General features: G+C 37.4%; 1 protein-coding gene across 1 annotated transcript in view; it reads left to right on the top strand.

Annotated features, from left to right (window-relative positions):
• LOC136263846 (E3 ubiquitin-protein ligase rnf213-alpha-like) overlaps window positions 1-21,905 on the top strand; it is a 247,317-nt gene that overhangs the window by 109,701 nt on the left and 115,711 nt on the right. The window contains exons 24-27 of the mRNA XM_066058473.1: window positions 5,971-6,075; window positions 7,415-7,604; window positions 9,219-9,527; window positions 11,677-12,284. Coding sequence (XP_065914545.1) covers window positions 5,971-6,075; window positions 7,415-7,604; window positions 9,219-9,527; window positions 11,677-12,284 — 1,212 coding nt within the window. The remainder of the gene's footprint in view (window positions 1-5,970; window positions 6,076-7,414; window positions 7,605-9,218; window positions 9,528-11,676; window positions 12,285-21,905) is intronic.

Here is a 21,905-nt window from a genome sequence, read left to right as displayed (position 1 = left end):
AGCTGGTAACTGCTTTAGCAAGGTACTGATTTAACCATATAGATGTCTCACGGGGGGAATTTAAAAGTTGGCCTTCTTAGAGAGGCAACTTCTATGCAACTAGCCACCAAGGCAGTTTCCAGTGTGTAAGACTCAGGGCATTAGATATTTGGCATTTCATGTGTTGAAGGCATTCCAGGGCTTCTGTAGTCTGAAAACCCACCACAGTTTACCCAGACAATGTTGACTTGTGATCACCACTAAACCACTAGAATGCTGGAAGTAAATGGTGTTAGTTTTTTGTTTTTACCTTGGCTATTATACAGTAGAGCTGAAACAGATGTCCTGAAAAATATCTTTCCAGATATCCTATGGGTAACGACATCATCGTTTGCTTCATCAAGAGCTTATAAGCACTGAGGACAAAAATTCTTACACTTTGGGCTGCCAGCCATTGCAGCCAACTTGAAATGTTCCATCTGTGATGACGTAGCCCACGTGGATCAACATTTTTAGCATTTACTAACAGGTTGGTTAGCAACACTTGCCCTCTTGCTGCCAGTCTCATACACTGCCATACACAAATAAATCCAATACTAAATCCCTCTCTATAGCCAGTTAATAATACAAGAACAGTTGCATTGCAGATGCTTCTTATTATATACATATTGCTTGGTTAAATCTTCTGTGCTTATATGCTTCTGGCTTCATATATCCTAAAAGTACAGCTTTAAACACAGTGAAAAACCTGTATAATGAGGTCACCTGTCTAAACTGGCCATTGCAAAAATCCCCTCATGTGCCAACTGTGTACAAGGTGGCTGCACAATGCAGCCACCTTCCTTAATCCTTAAACCCGCACAATCCAGAAAACTGGATTTAAACTTAATAAATACACGTGCTTTGCACAAAGCACTGTAATTTTCGTAGCGTCCATCCTGTGGCTATGCAATTTACATCATTCTACTTGTAATGTAACAACAATTAAAATGATACCTAGGGTTTTACCCTAACACTAAATGGTGAGACCAAAACTAGCCTGTAAATAACTTTTAGGTAAGGAAACATGCAAACCCTTTATGAAATTGTCCATAACTCAATGGTGGTTGCTCCTATCACCTTGCAACAACTTCCGTCCAATTCACCATTAAATTTCTATCAGGCCATATATGACTCACGTGACACATGGCAAGAATTTTGGAACACGATGCAACTCACTGCTGTTCATCACTTCAGAACAAGTAAGCCACTGTAGATACAGTGTTAATTTAACCTTCTCCAAGTAGCCTAGTGAACAAACCTTTAACCAATGTGTAGTTGTAGGCTATAAGTATTAAGTTATCCCACCTAGTATTGCCATGCATGCCCATGTTGTGTAAGCACGAAAGTTCTTTGTGGATTTAAGGGTAAATAAAGTCAGGTAATGTTTCTCATCCCCGCCTGCATCCCTTTTTACCCCACCATGTCTAATTTCATTACATTCACTTGTATTTTGATGCTAAGAAGGTTGGCTATCATTTTACAGAACAACAAATGTCACCTGCACCTCAGTAACAGTGGTAAAACATAGATGCTACTTCTTAGCTAACCTTTATAGTAACAGACAGCTTGATTTGGAGTATTTTCTTTAAGGTTACGGAATAGTTTAAAATGCGTGGGAGGAACAAATTACAAAACCTGCTGTAAACCAAGTAGGGATAAATAATTTCAACAACTGTGTTGTGTTAGCAATACAACTAATTGTGCTTGTTTGTTTTTACTACAGAACTATGACTGTTCTTGAGTGTGTGGTCCACAATAGAGCGATGTTTTATAAAAACGCGCCGCCAAAAACCAGACTAACAGTTTACTGAATCCTTATAATTTCAACACAAGTAACTAAACAACTAAAATATCTAGGTCCTGTGGAAGCGATTTTTTAAGTTACTGGTTGTATAGACGTTTTATTGAACTTTTAGTAGTTTTTCGAGTGAAACAAGCTCTTTGAAGGCTTGTATCTGAGTCACTGGGAAGAAACACGCCAAAAACGCTTCCACAGGACCTAATAAATTTAATATACAGTATCACTATGCCCCAGAAATTCCAATAGAGCCTACAGCTTTTGCTGTATTTGGCGGCGAAAAAACATGGTAATGACAGTTGGAGCTGAGCGATGTGCTGGCTTACTTGTGTTACTACAACAAATTGTAGTGTTCCACCTGCCTCAAACTACACTGTAGCTACATAAAAACATTAAATATGAAGGGCTTCACCTTCATTTAAAACTTTTCACGCTGTAGACTGGTTTTATGGGCTTCTCAAAAAGAATCGATAGGCATTCAAAATTTTGAATGATTGCCCGTGACTATACCGTAACCTTAATAATGAATAATGAAAAATGACTTCCCGCCTGCATGGAAATCCAAATTTTTATGGATGAGAAACAAGTAATCAAGTTTGCGTGGCCTAAGGTCAGAATAAATTTTGTTCCTACAATGACATATTTTCACTGTACTAGTGAAGGATTATCAAGATAACACTGGGATACTAGTGTCACCCTGGATTTATACTATCATGATAGAAACTCAACTGTACAAAATACATACTGTCATATTATGTGCCAATTAAATGAACTTTGCTTACGTTTATGGTTTTACAATTAATTTTACAACACAAATACATGCATGGCAACTCACCAATTGTGTCTCAGTCTCTGCAACACGAAACAACAACCTTCGCAACCTCTGAACATGTCTGACCATAGTACTATGGTCTGACAGACCTCACAGCATCTGCAGCATATTTCTGGTGCACTTATTTACAAGTAATACAAATTGTAAAAGCGTTTATTTAAGACGTATAAGTACGTGCCCCTCTATTATCTCTGGACGTTCTCACCATTTTCTCTACCGTGGCTATCTTATCATTTGCCACCTACTTCATCATCAGAATTCCTGGAACTTTGGCTGTGGGTGGAAGAAATTGGTAAGCGAATCTGTATCAGATATCGATGTTTGTATGAAAAGTAGTTACTCATTCACACATAGATTCTACTGGTCTAAATCACTGAATTAATGTACAGTGAAACCTGTCTATTCAGGTCGCTGTGTAACAATGCAAGAGGTTGTACTGTAGTATGGGCAGTGGCGTGGCTCCTTCGCTTTATTAGTTGAGTAGATCTAGACACTCTAATAGAACAGTCACATTTCTACAAGCGTTGTGTTTTTGTATTGTAAAGTCTGTAAGTAGCTAACAGCTTAACTGCACAATGCAATGCAAGGCATAAGTTATAACTAAGCTGTAACTTTGATTGCTTTATTAGAGCTGCTTTGTGACTGCTCTGTTAGAGTCTATTAGCTGTTTTGGGTGGGATAGATTGTTACATTACAAGTCACCCGTAAAGAGTTCAGCTACAAGAAAATCATCCTGTAGAGAGTTCAGTTATGTTGCAAGTGTCAAGTAGAGAGTTTAGCTAGGATACAAGTTACTCTGTGAAGAATTCAGCTATTAGACAATCCATTCATCATGCCGAGTTCAGCTATGTTACATGTCCTCCTTTAAAATTGCAACTACATACAAGTTACCTTGTAGAGTATTGCAGCTGCAAACAAGTCAACCTGTGTTTAGAGGGGTTTATTTGATAGTTTTATATGATCAATTAACACAATTGCAAAATTTACAATCACAAATAGCTCAGATATATGTGTAGCTAAACAAGTAATTAAATATGTCACTCTCCCTCCTAATCCTCATTCCTGTAGTGAAGAAAAAAGGCAAGTTAAAAGAAAAACTTGATCATTGATATCTACATCTCTGCTATTTACAGAATTTTAAGATTGCAGCTAACAACAAAGATCTCTTTATTGAGATAATTGTACCATTTAGCTGAACCAATCATAAAGGTCACATCCCTTATTGATCTAGTTGTTCTTGTATTTATTGATCATACACACCTTTTATTAGTAGCATGGTGAAAAACAAGGCATAAAAGACCATGCTCTATACATAAATATCACATACTATTATAGTTCGGTTTGTCTACAGTGTATGGCGAATGAGTTATGGTTACTTATTTACTATACAGTAGAAATAAAGTTCACTGTCATCATTTCTGTAGTGGAATAGCCTTCTTTTTTGTCTGCACAGAGATATACAGGGAGAACACTATACATACCTCAATCAATTTTACAGTTCGTGGTGATTATACTGAGTAAAACTCCACCTTCATAGCTGTTTCAATTATGAGTTATGATTGATTATATATGTGCCTGTAATTTATTTATTGTATTGTTACTGTACAAATTGAATTTATTCCTGTTGCAACTGTCTATCACTATAATTCCAAAACTATTGATCACAAAAGGTTGAAACTTTGGCTGTCCACTATTTGTTACTATAGACTTTAGAGAAGCAATAAATTGGAATTCAAGGAATGTGTAAAGATGACCGGTTTTTGCTCAGTGGTTCACAATTATTACTTTAGAATTTAGAAATAAAGTAGGGATTTAAACGATAAAAATTAGTGAAACAAAATAACATGAAAGATGGTATTACAATATAGCTCTGTGGGAAATCCTTACTTTTGGCATTGAACAAAATAATTGTGATGACATGCCAATCTATGTAAAAGAAACCGTAAACATATTAAATTTCGTGTGTAAAATTTTCATGGTTTGCCAAAAAGACAGGTTTGCAAGTGTATTAAATTTTGTGGATATAATTTTCGTGGTTTAATCTCAACGAGCCAGTTTATTTTCTCAAGGAGCCACGGGGAGCAAAATTCATGCTTTAAGGTCATGTTTAAGGTTTACAACTTAGCAGTTTTGGCTACTCCATTTATGCTGTCGTACTTATCTGGGACTAAGCAAATCGTTTTGTGGGGCTTACCACAAAAGAATCTTGCCTGCTGGAATCAGAGGAAATGGGTCTTAGTACTTGAACAAGGCCATCAGTATCTCAGGTGCACATGTCATCGTCAATCCGTACGTAGCGCATTAGCTACATAGAATTAATATATTATGTGCGTTAATAGTATACCGTACTAGGAACGTACATTGGTGGCGACGGTTAATAGGTGTGCTTGAGCTGAGACGTGAGTTTTTAATTTTGTGGATCAGTTTTGTGTGGATTAATTTTCATAGATTAGCTGCAAACAATGAAATCTACGAAAATTTATATACCACAATAATTTCTATGCTTGCGGTATGTTGTATCATTCGTATTATCTTGCCATCATTCGCATTATCTTATTTTACTATGTAGTTTTTAGTGATGCCATATATCATGATAATTGTGATAGAAACAGTTCATGATATAATCCTCGTAGAGAAAAAAAAGCTATATTGTGATATTTTTTTAAAGAACCCAGAAATTATTTAGCAGAAAGTGACTTGATTTCTCTGGTGATGCATAAAAAACAAATGTCTACTTTGTCACATCATCACTGTCATAAGCACATGCATTAGATTGACTGAATAAAACTTGTCCTGTGAAAGCTATGGACTTTCTGTAAGCATGTAAATGTATTCTTTAGAGCAAAAGCATTAATTTGACATCAAGTTAGTGGATTTTGAATCATGCATAGGTGAGATACATAGATTTAAAACAAATGACAATATTTTACATAAACTCAGTATAATAGATCAAATCTGAGGTACCTATTTTTTTAGTGCACATAAACTGTATATGTGAAGTTTCATGCTTTTATTCAAAAGTACACCAAAAAGGTCTTAATGTACGTATTAGCTATATAGGGTTTCTAAGCATTCACATAGTTTTAAAGAAGTCTATTGAGCACTCAAACAAATTTTTGTGAGCACTTGGTTCAAGTTGGTACTTGGACTTGAAGAAAGTATTCAGCAGTAATTATCAAGCATTTGAGCCACCATGCTCAACCTTGTGGGCAAGGAGTTCACTGCACCAAATATGTATTCTGCATGGTACATACTACTATAATGCATGCATTGTGAATGTATTGTGGATATTTCTTATATTTAACATGTACGTATGTAGCCTGCAGAAACTGTAAAAATTTTGATGGAACATAACACTCATGAGATAGTTAAACACTGCTTGTTAAGCCACATGATTGAAGGTTTGCAACATGTAGAACAAAAGGTATGTTATATATGTATAATTATAACATTGTTTATTCCTCGTATACATAGATGTGATTTCTCAAATTAGTGCCCCAAGTCCATTTAATAAACTGATTGACTCATCTTGTACTTACTACATAATTAATGATACAATTAAGTCATGTGATAAATAGTACTAGTGATATGTAGTGAAATCAATTGGTACATATGTAAATTACATGAATTTCCATTGAACTGTGATTAGCATTCCATTAGACAAATGGTACAAAAGCAGTGAAGAAATTTTAACAACCTTATCTTTATTTTCATTACTGCTAGCTTAAATTGAATATACACTGATACAAAACACTCGTGGCATACGTACATCCTATTTTGATCATGTTGTTATATAGCTATTAATATGGCCTGGAGTAAAGATTAAATTTGTGCATTTTCCTACCCTTTTTCAGCACTTTAAGTTCCTAATTTTCCCTTACACTAGTTTGTTAACTATTTGGAAGCATAATTCATTACCAGTAAACCCATAGATAGTGCACTCCAACCATCATGCTTCATTATCAGCTACGTACGATCCATCTATTATACACCATTACATAAGTAGAACAGTGCACAAAGCACCTCTGCTATCAAACAACTCACTTTGAATTTAGGCATCACGGTATGAAAATTAGATGATTGCAATTTATTTTAATAAGAAAGCCAGTACAAAAAATCATGTACGTAGTGTACAAATCAACACCTTTGCATTAATGGAGAAATAAACAGGAGACATATGTTACTCAATGGATCTGATTTTAAAGCTAACAAATACTGCCAAGTCATCATGAAAGCAAGGTGGGGCTGGTTTTCTGTCTTTTTAAAAAAAATTTTAATTTTATTTTGATGAAATAATTCCAGCCATCCCTTCTTTACAGTACTAACATTTTCTATGATATATCATTAACTGGTTAATGCGATATAACTCAGTTCCAACGTAATGTTTGCCCACATTTTCTCCAAGTTTTGCCTGTATTTACGCAGGTTTCACATGTTCGTATCAAATTACGCTGTCCCCACATAGAGTCTATGTACATGTCACAATACAAGTGTGCAAGAGGATGCAACTTGTCTTTGTTTTGCACATGTTTCACTCACGTAATGCCTGCATTTTAAATGTGGGAAAACGTTTCCTTGGAGCTGAGCTGTACCATATTGCATCATCAAATTCAATGACTTCATAATGTGACAATACTGTTGATTATTCCTTCAAAAGTTCAGTGCTTTTTTCCCTAAAAGTTACTGCTTTTTGGCAAGGTCTGTTGTATAATTACCTCTATAAGATGTATATATGTGTTACAGTAACTTTCATCAAACTGTAGGATGTAGAGCAGACTGTGTTTTTAACAGAGCTTCATAAGCTAGTGAAACAAAAGAAGTTGGCTGATAAAATTATGTCACTACTAAATAAGTACCTGTGTAATATTTATCCACATTTTGCTGCTTCTAAAGTAATTTCTGTTCAAGATCTTCTTTCCAGACGTTTGTGGCCAAACTTCATTGGAATATTTGGTGAGTTTTTAACATGACGCTATGCATATATTACATGTACTATACCACTCAAAAGTAACATCACACTTCTGTATCAGCTCAAGGCCACAATTTAAGTGCCTGTGATTTCTAGAATATTGAGTATGATTTGCATGTTTCAAGGGCTAAATTATCTGTGGCATTAATGGTCACTCCCCAGAGTTTTGACGTAGACCAATTGGACAAAGTATATATAGTAAGTATTTGTACAAAATATAAACTAACTTATTGGCTTCATGTGCATACATCTGAGGTAAAAGTTTTTGACTTTAGTATACTAACTTGAATTATACGTACATTCATGCAGCATTTAACATTTTCCAATCCATTTTGAACTTAAGTATCTCATAAACTATTAATTTATTTAGTTTTTTCGACCTTTGATTTCTCTTATTTAATCTCACACACAAGTTCCACTTACAAGTTTTCTATTACTTGCTATAGATTTTTGAGCAAGTTAAGGACAAATAATAGAATACTTGTTGCTTCAAGACAAGTATTTGCAGCTTCACTCGCCAATCAAGCAAATCTGTATACTTACCAGAATAAAGCATAAGTGTGGTGTTACATTTAAACAATAATATGCATACATAAGGTATCATTTCTGGTGTTGCACATTAAATTTAGATACTATATGCTAAGCATTAATTTAATTTAAAATGCCAATGTATAATTAGACATACAAATTATTAAGGTTAAATTTTCCTGTTATCATGAAGCTTTTACGACAAGCAATTAATTTGCCAGTCAGCCATTAAAGCACTTATATATGTTGACTGTTCACTATATGTAAGGGTTGTGACTTTGTCAAGTATTATTTTATAACTTTCTGTGTTAAGCATCCGATTCATTTAAAATTGTTTGATTGTACTGTAGTTTAGCCATAAGTTTTATTTTTGGAAAAATTGTATTGTAACTGTATTATAGTATGAAATTTTATTTAATAGTACATCCTACAACCATAGTTAATTGTATAGTATAATCATAGTTATTTAGCTACAATATAGGTATCACCCTAAAAATGATGTCACCTAAAACTCTGCCTTGAAAAAACAACAAAAAACACCATCTAATATCAAATATGACAAGGTAGATCAAAGGCTGACTTGAGATACTGTAATACAATAGTCACCCTAATAAAACAGTCACAAGTATATAGCTGTATGCTATATCAAAAACCACACAAACTAGTATATTTGATTTAAAAATGAAGTAGAGATCCAAGTAGTGAAACAAAGATGAATGGTGGTATTTCAGCATAGCTCAGTGAGTGCTTATATGGAAAACTTCATTTACACATTCAAGTTGAAAGAAGTGCAGTCAAAACAATCAAAGTCATAGACACTGCAACAAGTTCAACAAAGTCATACACAACTGACATACTTATCTAGCATTATTATTATGTTGTTTGTGAACTTAACTGCTTCAAAGTGTGGGAAGAAACTACCTGCACTCATAGCATAGCTAGTCATCAACACCTTAGCCTTGGCTTCATCTAAACCTCGAGTTGATAACTATGAGATCCTACTTGTGGTGGAGTTTAACTACGTATTATGTGTAAGTGCACTTAGTATGTATTACTTACTTTTTTTACAGTTACTGGATGTGACGTACTTGGCAGAAAACAAGACATTATGGGCACAAGTGAAATAGTGGATGCAGCTATGAATGCATTGAAGAATTTTCCAGAAAATCTTAACAAAGGAATAGTCACAGAAAAGGAATTGTTGTACTATAATAAATGTATTTCTGGACTTAAGTCACTTTGTGAAGCATTCAATTACAGTAAGCTTTACCCAGCAATTTCTAGTGCGATCGACATTTGCTTTACTAAATTAAAGATTACAAAGGAATATCGCTACAAATTATGTATTGTTGTGGAATACTGCAAGCCTATTTCTGACAGTAAGTAAATTTCCGAGTTATTATACTGTGAAAACCATCACTTTGGAACAACTTAACATGCATAATTTGCTTGAAGAAATGGCTGCTACTACTATTCATAGTTTCTGCATGTGTATCACCAAGTGATGGAGTAAATAATTCTCAATAACTTTCATACAGTTATATAATTATAAAAATCAGTGAACATTTGGTTGCCTTTGTATGCAAACAGATGCTAACCATTTTTATTAAGTATAATTTACTCTCTTTTGATAAACATGCAGAAGCTGTAGTTAGTGATACTGTCCAATTATTGTTGAAACTTTACATAGCACATACACCAACATTGCATTATAGTCATTCCACACTAAATCAACAACAATAAAAAATCCTCACCCCCCTTGGAGTTTCATGAACTCTTCTAAGAATCTTCTATTCTCTTATCCTATTGATCTCTCTTTACAATACACTGTATGACCACTCAAAGCTTATATGTTTAATAGGATGGCCATAATTTTGTCAGTGATTGTCACAGAACCTTCTGTTTAGATTTTTGGAATGTTTATTAAATTATCTTTCAGGTGATTTATATTTATTTTAATTGCTCAAAGGAAATAGCCAAAGCACAAAAGTGTGACTTTTATTTTTGATCTTGGTGTGTTTTTTTTGTTTCAAAAAAGGATATTTTAATTGATTTTCAGAAGTTGGAAGCAGCTAATACTAAACAAATGTGTTGCGGATGCACAAGCAATCAACATTAAGAATTGGTTCATAGCCACTCACATAGTTACAATGCAACAACCGAGTCTAGCTAGGTTTGACCTTCACTGCATTCATAGGTTTTTTGAGCATCTGTTTTGTATTGAAGGAAAGAGCTACAGTTGAAAAAACTTGGTATCATCTTGTTTGTCAAAGCAAGAGAAGTTCAAAGTAGTACTACTTCAAAGATCTTTTATTTGTGTTGGAGTTCCAAAGGAAATTCAATATATAAATGCTTTTTCATGTAACATTAGATGACCATTATACTATTGTCATTTTCTTGCAATTTTTGCCTTAGCCTTGGTCATACAAAGGATCTTTGGGACACAGCATACCCAGCAATGGATTTGCCTGATTTGAAATGAAATGTAAAAAGAGTATTTAAAAATGTGCAAATATGTGAGGTTCTTGCTGATCTGGTCACGTATATGTGTTCACTTGTTATTAGGTACTTAGCATCCATAGCTACATAGCTATAAAGAATACAATTGTTATTCAGTAACTACTTACATTATTTACTGTGATTTATGGTTGGATAATCCATTAATTAATTTAACCCTTTAAAGACCGCTGCCGTAATATTGCATCCAAACTAAGCACTGCTCAAAAGCCCAGTGTCATAATATTACGTCCAAGATTATTGACAGTAAATAAAGAGCTATAACTCCACAACAAATGGAGCTACGAGATCGAAACAGGGGCCATTGTATTTGCCATTCATAGGCAATTCTTTTGATATATAAGGCCAACTTGTCACGTAAAACTCAGCCTGTGTAAAATTCCTAACAAAGGACAAACATTTAATATTTACACAGCAATAAAACTAACCTTGTACAAATCGCTCCATAACTTTGGCTGTGTTCATTGTATTAACTTCAAATAAAGCTCAGAGTGCTCACTAATTAGAGGCAAATAAATTGCTATACAAGATCATGTGATGCGGTTTTTAACTAAAATGGCGGACTGTTTTTATTGATTGTGTCATGAAGAAATCAATCGTGTGCAGATGTTTGAAACTCACCTTAGTGCTTCTAACACATTGGTTCTACACTTTGGTAAGCTAGACAATGTTGTTTATTATTGTAAGGCGAGTCTTTTAGTATAATTTGTTATATAATTGAGCACTTGTAGGGGCTTTGTCAACGCTATAAACTTATTATATTTTTTTGAATACACCAAATGCGCAATAATCATAAAGGTGTGGGCTTTCAAGGTAGGCTATGCACACAATTCTTGGTCCTTAAAGGGTTAATTGTAATTACATACCAAATGGATACAATTTATTTATATGTATAGTTGTATTGAGGAGATGATTATCATTAACCTTTTTACCTGTATACTTACTGTATTTTATGTGCAACTGAAATCCTATTAGCACTTAAACATACATTTTCTGTTGTTTTGCTTGTAGAGCTAACCCAGGATCTCTGCAAGCAAATTAGTGATTATAGTGATGCTAAACTGCATACAATGCCAATTTGTGATCTGTGTACTGGTGATGATCCTGCCAGTTATAAATGTATTTGTTTTACAACTAATGACTTACCAAATGAGATGATTGAAAACTTTCTTGGTTTGGGTGTATGCCTTAATGCACACAACCAACTGTTTGAAATTTTTTGGAAACAGAATGCAGTTACTGTTGATAATGCAGAAATTTGTTTTACTAATGTTTATGATGATATTTGGACTCCAACAATTCATAATTGTACTTCATTAGTATGTACTCTTCATAGCAAATCAATCAATTTATCTGAAATTGTACGGTTTAGCAAAATGGAGAACTTTTCTCATCAACTATCAGCATTGTCAAATGCATTGATACATGGTTACCCAGCAAGCATGGGAGGAGTTCCTCCATCAAATGAATGGGTTCCTCAGCTAATGGCACATATTGCATTGTATCGAGATATCTCTAGTAATACAAAGTGTATCGATGCAGCTAATGTGTTATTAAAAATGCAGAATTCATTACACTTATTGGGAGACTTCAGACTTGTTGAAAGGCTTACAAAGATTGTAAGTATTGTTATTGATAACTTATGTACCATGTGATATCACATATCATATAATGTTACCTTAAAATGTGTGCTACATTCCAGGATAACGATTTTTCCAATATACTTGGATTGTTTTCTGTTAGAGCCAACATAATCTCACCGCCAAGCTTCTTTCAATTTTACTTGTACTTAAACAGCTTAAGCATGCATGTTCTTGCATGCATGTTTACAGTACTGATTCAGCAAGATTGTATTTCAGGCTAGCAATTCTCAGGCTTTAGTATTTATTGCCAGAGTGATTTCTATGCAGACTACCCACCATAACTTTTGCAAGTAATTCGTCTCAACTAATTAGCTGCACCTGGCCACACAAAAACACAATGTAAAGTAACAATAACTTATAGTACTCATGACCATCTCAGCAAATATCCACTTTGTTTGCACATCTTCCATTTTCCCTTACTTTTCTCAGCATTATATGGAGTTTGTTGCCTCAACAACAGACAAAAGTTAACAGGCTAGCTTCCTGGAGTGGTGGGTCAGGAGCAGAAATCAAGTTATAGCACCATCTGTCATCTGGTTGCATAAGTGCACATCATAATTAAAGTCCACATTCTCCATATATTAGTGGAACTGAGTTGTATTTACCATATTTGTCTATTTGTGTTATCTGTACGTTTGGGGCTCGATTTCAGTTCCTCAGCTATTAGAGATCTAACTAGAAAAGTTTGCCAAAGAATTCATACGAAGTTTACTGTGAACGATTGACCACGCCAGTGGAACTCTCATCATCAACTTGGAATCTACCGCTCTGCTACAAAACCAGCTAAGTCACAAACACTGTGTAGCTAACTGTTTTAATTATTGATATTATATTATTGCATTATCTAACTATCAACTCAACGCGTGACGGTGAAACTAGTGAGCCTGCTAGCTAAATTAACTCCGCTTGTCCCAAGTCTTTAGCCACCAATCAACTTGCAGTAACTCAACAACAATACCGATAGTGCTATAAACAATTACTTACACAAACTACTAATCATGCCGAAAACTCGTCAAATCACTAGAGCTGACTCTCGGGCAACTTTTGACCCCGCTACCCCATCAACTTGGCCGTTGGCTTCGTTGGCGCAACTTAGGTCCCTCACCATGGCAGCGTTACAACAAGAATTGAAGTCCAGAAACCTACGCCATACGGGAAATAAGGCCGTATTATCACAACACCTCCATGATGCTTTGAAACTGCAGTAGGCTGACGCGTCAACACAGATCGCTGACGGCACTCCAACCGCCACTGGTCAGGCTTCCAATGTGACTCCCACAGTGACATCCCAACATTCCAACGCAACCGCCAGTCACATCGATGCCACGGCTGCAGAGTCGCTTCATTTACTTTCATCACAATTACAGTAGCTCCCACAACCACAGCTTACAAACCTGCTACTTCAAGTGAACTCTGGTGGCTCCCAAATACCTCAGCCACAGGTCACCATTGCTAGCACTAGTCCACCAGTTCCCCAAGCACAATTCGTCACCCCTACTTCTGGAACAACAGTGACCCCCACCTATCTACCAGCAGCCGGCCCCAACTCATCTCCCCAGTCCTCAGCAAACAACCAAGAGCTCCTCCATCAACAACAACTTACGAACATGCTAATTTGAGTGATTTCCAGTGGCACACAACTGACTCAATCACATGTCACCATCCCTACCCCAGCACCACCAGTTGCTCATTCACAAATGACAATCCCTACTTCTGCAACAATCCTAACTCCCAGCACAACATACAACCTTAACCTACCTACCAGTGAACAAGAAGATAGACTTTCTGAAGCTTCAGGTCATGTCCCGTTGATCCAGCCGTCTTCGGGTAGCCTCAACCAGCAGGTAGAACCACACACTCAAGAACCAGCCGTTCTTGCAACTACACATCCTCCTCCTCTAATACCTCCATTATCAACACGCCTACGCACTCGAGTCCTATCAGGTGAGTACATAGATTTTAATACCTTGCTCGCCCATGCCATATTCTCCGTGTGTGACCCACCCAATGCTCGACAGCATATGCAAACGTTCACGCTGCAGATGTCATCTCAGAGTGGTGAGCTTCAACTAGCCCCAACCCCCTCCCACTCCAAAAAAATCAACTCCTTTGCCTTATGGATGGTGGCTTGGAACTTGTATGTCTCCACCATTCTTTCAGCTAAGCCATCCCAAGCGCTAGAAATATTTGGTTACCAATGCATCATATCCTCTCTAAACCTCCACCTCCCCCTCTCGGCTTGGATGACTTATGATATTAAATCCCACACCCTGGCCGCCAGCTATCCCATGCTACGCTGGGACGTACATCACCTGGATACATGGGTAGAATGCTTATCCATACTCAAATCTCAACCGGAATGCTGGCCTTGCCCGCATTGCAGCAGCATGTACCATTTCCCTGACCGTTGCCCCTTTCGTCCTGGTACATTTTCAGCTCCTCCTGATAGAGAGCTACCCCCATCCCGAAACTCCAGTACTGTCCCAACTACCCCCCAGACAGTCAATCCAAGTTATTCCCAAGCAGTCAATCCTACTTCCTCCCAGCCACAATCACTCCTCCCACCACCACCACTCGCAAGATTCTGCCATGATTTCAACAACCGAGGAACTTGCCAACGTGCCAGTTGTCAATACCTCCACAGTTGTGAACAATGCAAAAGTGCGCACCCACAGCACGCTTGCCCCACTTTATTTGTGGGGAATTCCCATACCCACCATACATAAGTGGGGTCCATGCACCCCACTACGACCACTCACCCTCGAGTGCAAACTATGCCATCACCCTGACAAGGCTTTTGTACAGCTGCTTTTATCTGACATTCGACAGGGGTGTAACGTTGGTTACATGGGCCCACACTTCGCATACACAGCACACAACTTACAATCCGCATTTGTAAACCCATCCATTTTGGATGATGCCCTCCACTCAGAGTGCACTCAAACTAGAATACTAGGACCTTTCAATGCCCCACCCTTACCTAGTCTACGTTGCTCAGGGTTAGGCATTGTGCCAAAGCATGATGGTGGGTGGCGAACCATCTACCACCTGTCCGCACCTGTAGGTTTCAGCATTAACAATTTCATAGATCCTTCTGCATACACTCTTAATTACTGTACAGTAGATGATGCATATTCCATAGTTAATAAGCTTGGACCTGGCACCTTATTGAGTAAAATAGACTTAAAAAATGCCTTTAGACTAATTCCAGTCAGACCAGCAGATTGGAATCTACTAGGTATATTCTGGCGTGGTAACTACTATGTGGATACTTGCTTACCATTTGGCTTGCGCTCCACCCCATCCATATTTAATCGTTTAGCCTCTGCCATACATTGGATTTTACAGTATAACTACAATGTTAGATATCTCCTTCATTATTTAGACGATTTTCTAACAGCTGGACCCCCAAGGATCCCCCGAATGCCAACAAAACTTAAGACTCCATGCTCCAGCTTTGCCACCGCATCAATGCTCTCATTAAGCTGGAGAAGGTGGTAAGCCCCACCACACAGATAACATTTTTAGGCATTGTTATAGACACGTCATCTATGACCGCTAGCATTTCTGAGGAGCGAAAATCTGCCATTTTAACTGAACTTCAATCCTTCACCGATTCCAAGAAACGCAAAAGAACAAAACGCTAACTGCTGTCACTAATTGGCAAATTGTCATTTGCCTGTAAGGTTGTCCCTGCTGGGCAAATTTTCTTGCATTGTCTGATAGACCTCAGCATGACAGTTCAGCACCTTCACCACCGGTTGCCAATCACACAAGAAGCCCGTCGAGACCTGGCCTGGTGGCAGGAGTTCCTACCCACTTGGTCAGGTACATCCCTAATCTTAGATGACCACTGGACACCAAGTCCAGAAATGGAACTCTTCATTGATGCTTCAGGTACACAAGGCTGGGGTGCCTTCTGGAATGGCCGCTGGTTGCAATCCCAGTGGACAGAATGCCAAGCCACTATGCCCATTGTTTGGAAGGAGCTTTATGCCATCGTTTGTGCAGTCCACTCTTGGGGTCACCTTTGGACCAAACAAAAGATCCTATTCCACTGTGACAATGCAGTAGTGGTCGACATCTGACGTAAAGGCTCAACACGCGACCCGGAGACTATGGCATTGGTGCGCATGCTATATTTAAGGGCAGCACATCACTACATCAACATCGTAATCACACACATATCTGGTACTAACAACTGTATAGCTGACTCCCTCTCTCGTTTCCATGGCAAAAGATTCCGAGCCCTGGCACCATCTGCTCATCAGAATCCAGATCACATCCCTGCATGGCCAACCCCATCCTTTGTTCAACCCTCCATCAACTTATTTACCTCAGTGTAGCACCATCGACTAGACACACTTACAAATCCGGAGAAACCTCATTCCTCAATTTCTGTACCACCTGCAACATCCCTCCTTACCCTGCTTCTCTCTTAACACTCCAATTCTTTTGTGCTCACTTAGCAACTCGTGTATCCTATAAAACTATCAAAGTGTATTTAGCAGGAATACGCTTAGCTCACCTAGAAAGAGGACATGCAGATCCAACTGATAATGAGCCTCTTCGGTTACTAATTAGAGGTGTACGCTGTCTACAAGGTGAATCATCCCGCCGTCGTTTACCCATCACTATTGCAGTGCTTCACTCACTTAAACATCAACTCCGTATCAGCAACCTTCCACTTCTGGAACAGCGCCTTCTGTGGGCAGCATTTACAATAGTGTTGTTTTAGTTCTAAGGAACTAGAACTAAATCTAGTTTTAGTACAGCAATTTAATTCTAGTTCTAGTACACTAGAACTAAACTAAAATTGTGGTCTATTTTAGTTCTAAAACTAAAACTAAACTAAAATTCTTTCAATTTTTGATTCAAAAACTAGAACTAAACCAAAACCATTAAAACTTTTAGCTCAAGAACTAGAAAGGTTTCTCAAGCAATCCTACATAAAAAGGTATTGTGCACTATATAAACCACTTAACACTTTTCTTTGAAGATGGTGATGCCTGCAAATGCTACTATAAAACATTGTTATTCAGCATTAATTCCGCTGATTTAGGTTATTTAAGCATTCTATATAGAGCTTCTGTTCATTTGTGCACAATGGCAAGTGGAGGTTGTGCTGAACCAGGTGGAAGGCCTAAGTCAAGTGGAGTGTGGAACCACTTCAGGCATGATAAGATCAAGGACAAAAGTGTGTGTACTGTGAAAAGTACTGATGGTTTAATTTGTGGTATATAACGAATTATTCTATAAACTTGAAGAAGCATTTGAAGACATGCAATACTGATGCTTATAAACATTTTGAAGCAGCTGAAATTGAAAAGACAAAGGGAGAGGTTCTTCTAGCCATTTGAAACAGTCCTTCTTGCCAATACGTAGTTTAGGATCTAAATTGTAAAACCCTAATAACTGAAACAGTCCTCCTTGCCAATACGTAGTTTAGGATCTAAATTGTACAACCCTAATAACAATAAACATAAGGCTATTATACATTTCATCTTGCAATCTTTATAGGTGCTAACAATGTACCACTGAATTTAGTAGATAACAGCAAATTCCGTGTAATAATTGAAGAATTGAATTCTCGGTACAGTTTGCCTCATTGATATAAAATGGGAAATAAAATTGAAAAATCTATCAAAACACCAAATCTAAAGTTTCTGGAAGTCTAGGAGGTGCTACCAAGGTTAGTATAGGTGAAGATATCTAACACTAACTATAATGAAACTAAATACTAACTAAAATTACAAAAATATGGGGTACCAGAACTAATACTAACTAAAACTGTGGTGGAATTAGGGTACTAGAACTAAAACTAACTAAATCTGTAGTGGACTATGGGTACTAGAACTAAAACTAACTAAATCTGTAGTGGACTATGGGTACAAGAACTAGAACTAAACTAAAATGAATTTGCTGTACTAAAACAACACTAATTTACAATAGCATTTTATGGCTTCCTTCGCGCGAGTGAGTTTACTAGTTTATCACTACAGTGGTTAGACATCCAATTCACCCCTCAAAATATTTCGGTGACCATCAGGCAATCCAAAACTGATCCCTTTCGTAAAGGCCATATTCTAAACCTCGCGCCAACAGGAACATCAGCTTGCCCTGTCAAGGTATTCCAACAGTTTGCAACTATGATCCCTTTACATCAACAAACTGGACCACTATTCTCAGCAGGAAGGTTCAATCCGTTAACTAGGCTCAGAACACTCAGACAGTTACTACAACAAGCCGGTTACAACCCACAGATTTATTGCACACAGAGCTTCAGGATAGGTGCGGCAACCACCTCAGCAGCAGCGGGTATACCCCCTTGGCTCATCAAGATGCTGGGTCGGTGGAACAGTGACGCTTATCTGACTTATGTGCAGACTCCCACGGCTTTGATCAGAATTATACCAATCATTTTGGCACGAACCAATATACCAGAAGAAACCATCCCTTGGAACCCTGATAGTCACTAATACCCTTATTATGCTTGAACACTTTAAGATGATTCCTAATAATCACTGACATTTTATTAAATTCAAACACTTTATACTGTGCATTGTTCCAATATGTCATCAGCACACATTGTCACATGGTACAGCAGCACTATCACATGGTACTAGCGCTGTCATGCACATTTACATATATTTCATACTGTGTATTAACCTATAGTGTGCGTTCATGTGCATACTGTTACAGCCGGTGATGTTAGTCATGTAGTTTCATCGTATAATACAGGGTATATAGTATATCATCAGAAGCTACATTAAACTCACACATAACATGTCACATATCGATGTTTAGACATGTCTCATAGCCATAATAAATGGAATTCACTTGTCATCAAATTTCATCATCAGTACATTAGGAGCTATTTCAATGGGGTAGCAGCACAGCTTGTTAACTCATCTCAGTAGTGGTGGACATCATTTATGGTATCAACACAACCACTGTGATAATAACATGCAGATACATAGGGATCGTACCATTATTATATACATTACATCATTCATTTATTATGAAATGTACAGTTATTAAGGGTAGTTTATCATCACAGGTGGCAGTTATTATAACATAGTAATAATCTATCAGTAATGAGTGGTGGTGTGGTAAATCAGAGTTACAGACAGAATTTTGTTACTCATGTTGTTCTATTCAGTGTATGCTTCCCTATTGTATGTGTATGGTAGTGGTACTGAAAATAAATCTGATTCTGATCCATAGATGTCACTTAGTTTTACAGAAACATACCTCATTATGTGTTGTATTTTCGTATCACTATTAACAACTACTTTGGGGGAAATTGGGCGCAAATTGCTGAACTTAGGTAACACCTAATATAGTCCAAAGATATGTGTGTTATCACTATTGCAATCCACCATTAAATACTATGTTCAAACTATGGTTATGGTTGCTGCGACTAAATGTGCCTAAATGGGGTTATGTGTTGCAATTATATGTACTTATATGTTGCGAATATATGTACGATGTTTGTTGCAACTAAATGTGGTTATGTGTTGCGATTACATGTGGTTATTTGTTGCGGTGTGCGTAACGTTTGTTGCGACTGAATGTTCGTAATGTTTGTTGCGACTAAATGTTTGTAGTGTCTGTTGCGATTAAATGTTGGTAATGTTTGTTGCGACTGAATGTTTGTAGTGTGTGCTGCGACTAAATGTTGGTAATGCTAAAGTGTTGTAATGTTGGGTGTAGGTGCTGTGGGCTGTAAGTATATACTGTCGGGTGTAGGTACTGCTGGGTGTGGTTACAATTAGGCATAGGTACCTTTGGGCATTGGTACTGTTGGGTGTAAGCACTGTTGGGTGTAGGTACTGTTGGGCGTCATTAATGTCAATGTTAAGATACATCAAAGATGGTCATTAATGTCAATGTTAAGATACATCAAAGATGGCACCAAATATAGTTTGCATGGCGCAACTGTGACAGTGATAACACACATTGCCCCTTTACACCTCACCTGCGTTGCTCTACCTCCCCCAGAGAGTTGTATGTATGTATGTACATGCATGTATGTTGATCAAGTGAAGTGATGTTTCTATGTAGTTATCACGTGAAGTAATGTGAATAGAGTTCAGTGCGGTGGAAGGGTGGTTTGTGTAGGGCATGCTGTAACGTGCCATGATGTGTTATGTAGGTAGCATGTTAATTACAAATGGACCACCAAAGATTCAGCCTATTGTGGCGAGTAGTTGTGGAATTATAGCGTTAAACAGTAGAAAGAACAAGAAAATCTATTTGTACAGCGACTATACTAAAAATAAACTACAGGCACTTACATTTGCAACCATAACGTCCATTTGCAATAGTCTAAAACATTGGAATTTGGCTTAAAATGTTTACCTTGGGTTGGCTCATTAACCAAGGTACCCTGTAGGCACTTGTGCAGTATGTCTGAAGTTGGCTTTGTTGAAGTAATGGCAACAATCTTCATTGTGAACAAAATGCATAACATTAAGGCCATAGAAATGAAACATATTTTTAAAGTACATTTCCATGAGCAGGTGACAAGATGCTATATAGGTTTAATTGATTTCAGTCTTGCTTCTCTGAATAATAAGTCAACAAAAAGTTGTGTGTTTTTTCTTTGTTGCATGTTTGTCTCAAAATGTATGCTGGTATGAACAAGACAGGTTTTTGCTGATTGAGCAGGTTTGGTAAGCACGGGGTCTCATCTGCCATGGAGGTAGCTTTAGCAAAATTATGACATTTGAGGGGGCCAGAAGTAGGAATGCTAGATATTTGCTTCGTTCAATTTGTTGATATTGAGGGATGCAGAAGTGTCTTCATTCCTCTAGAATCTTTTTAACAGAGGCCATAGGTACGTACTAGGTCATGATAAGTATAGTGATCTACCCCTCCAAGCATCGAAATGTGTGAGCTGGCACAATGGCTTGTGCAATCAAACAGTAATAATGATCTCTTATATATCACCAATACTAAACAGCAATCAAACAGAAGAATAAATTGCTAAGTGTGTGCAGATCAGTGTTATGTGTACAGTCTCAGATTGTTTTTTGTGAGTACCCCGATTAGATGTATCTGGAGAGCTTTGCCAATTCTTGTGGGGGTATCCTGATGTAAGATAGGTAGGCATTACTCTAAGTATCTTGATATAGAATGTCAGGGATGTTGGCTTGCCTTGCAAAGCTTACAGCTTCCATATGAAAGCTGTTTGTGTTGTATTGCTGTTTATCAAAATTCAGCTGCTGCAGAATGCCTTTGAGTTCCATGCTAAAGCAATGACAGGTAAGGCTTTTGCCATCCTTGAAGATGAATAAGGGACCACAATGGTTGCCTCTTAGTGCTAGGTGTGGTAGAATGCCTCTAAGAGTGTTGCTTTGTTGCCCCAAAGCATATGTTGTCCCCTTGCGGAAGGGGTCGGTCTTAGGTTTCTTGGTGTTTATTTTTAGTTGCCTTGGATTGTCTCTGCTGTTGATGGAGATGCTATTAAAGGAGAGATGGCATGACTGATCAAACTGATTGTCTCCTGGTACTGTGAATTTGCTGACTCTGATGCTTACTGTGTTTGGTACTTCTCCTTTAGTCCACTCATAATTGACACTCCTTTAGTCC

The sequence above is a fragment of the Dysidea avara genome, chromosome 1 (assembly GCF_963678975.1).
Source record: "Dysidea avara chromosome 1, odDysAvar1.4, whole genome shotgun sequence".
In the NCBI taxonomy this organism is placed as follows: domain Eukaryota; kingdom Metazoa; phylum Porifera; class Demospongiae; order Dictyoceratida; family Dysideidae; genus Dysidea; species Dysidea avara.
The sequence above is the reverse complement of the archived record's forward strand: the minus strand, read 5'-3'. Positions and strand labels throughout refer to the sequence as shown.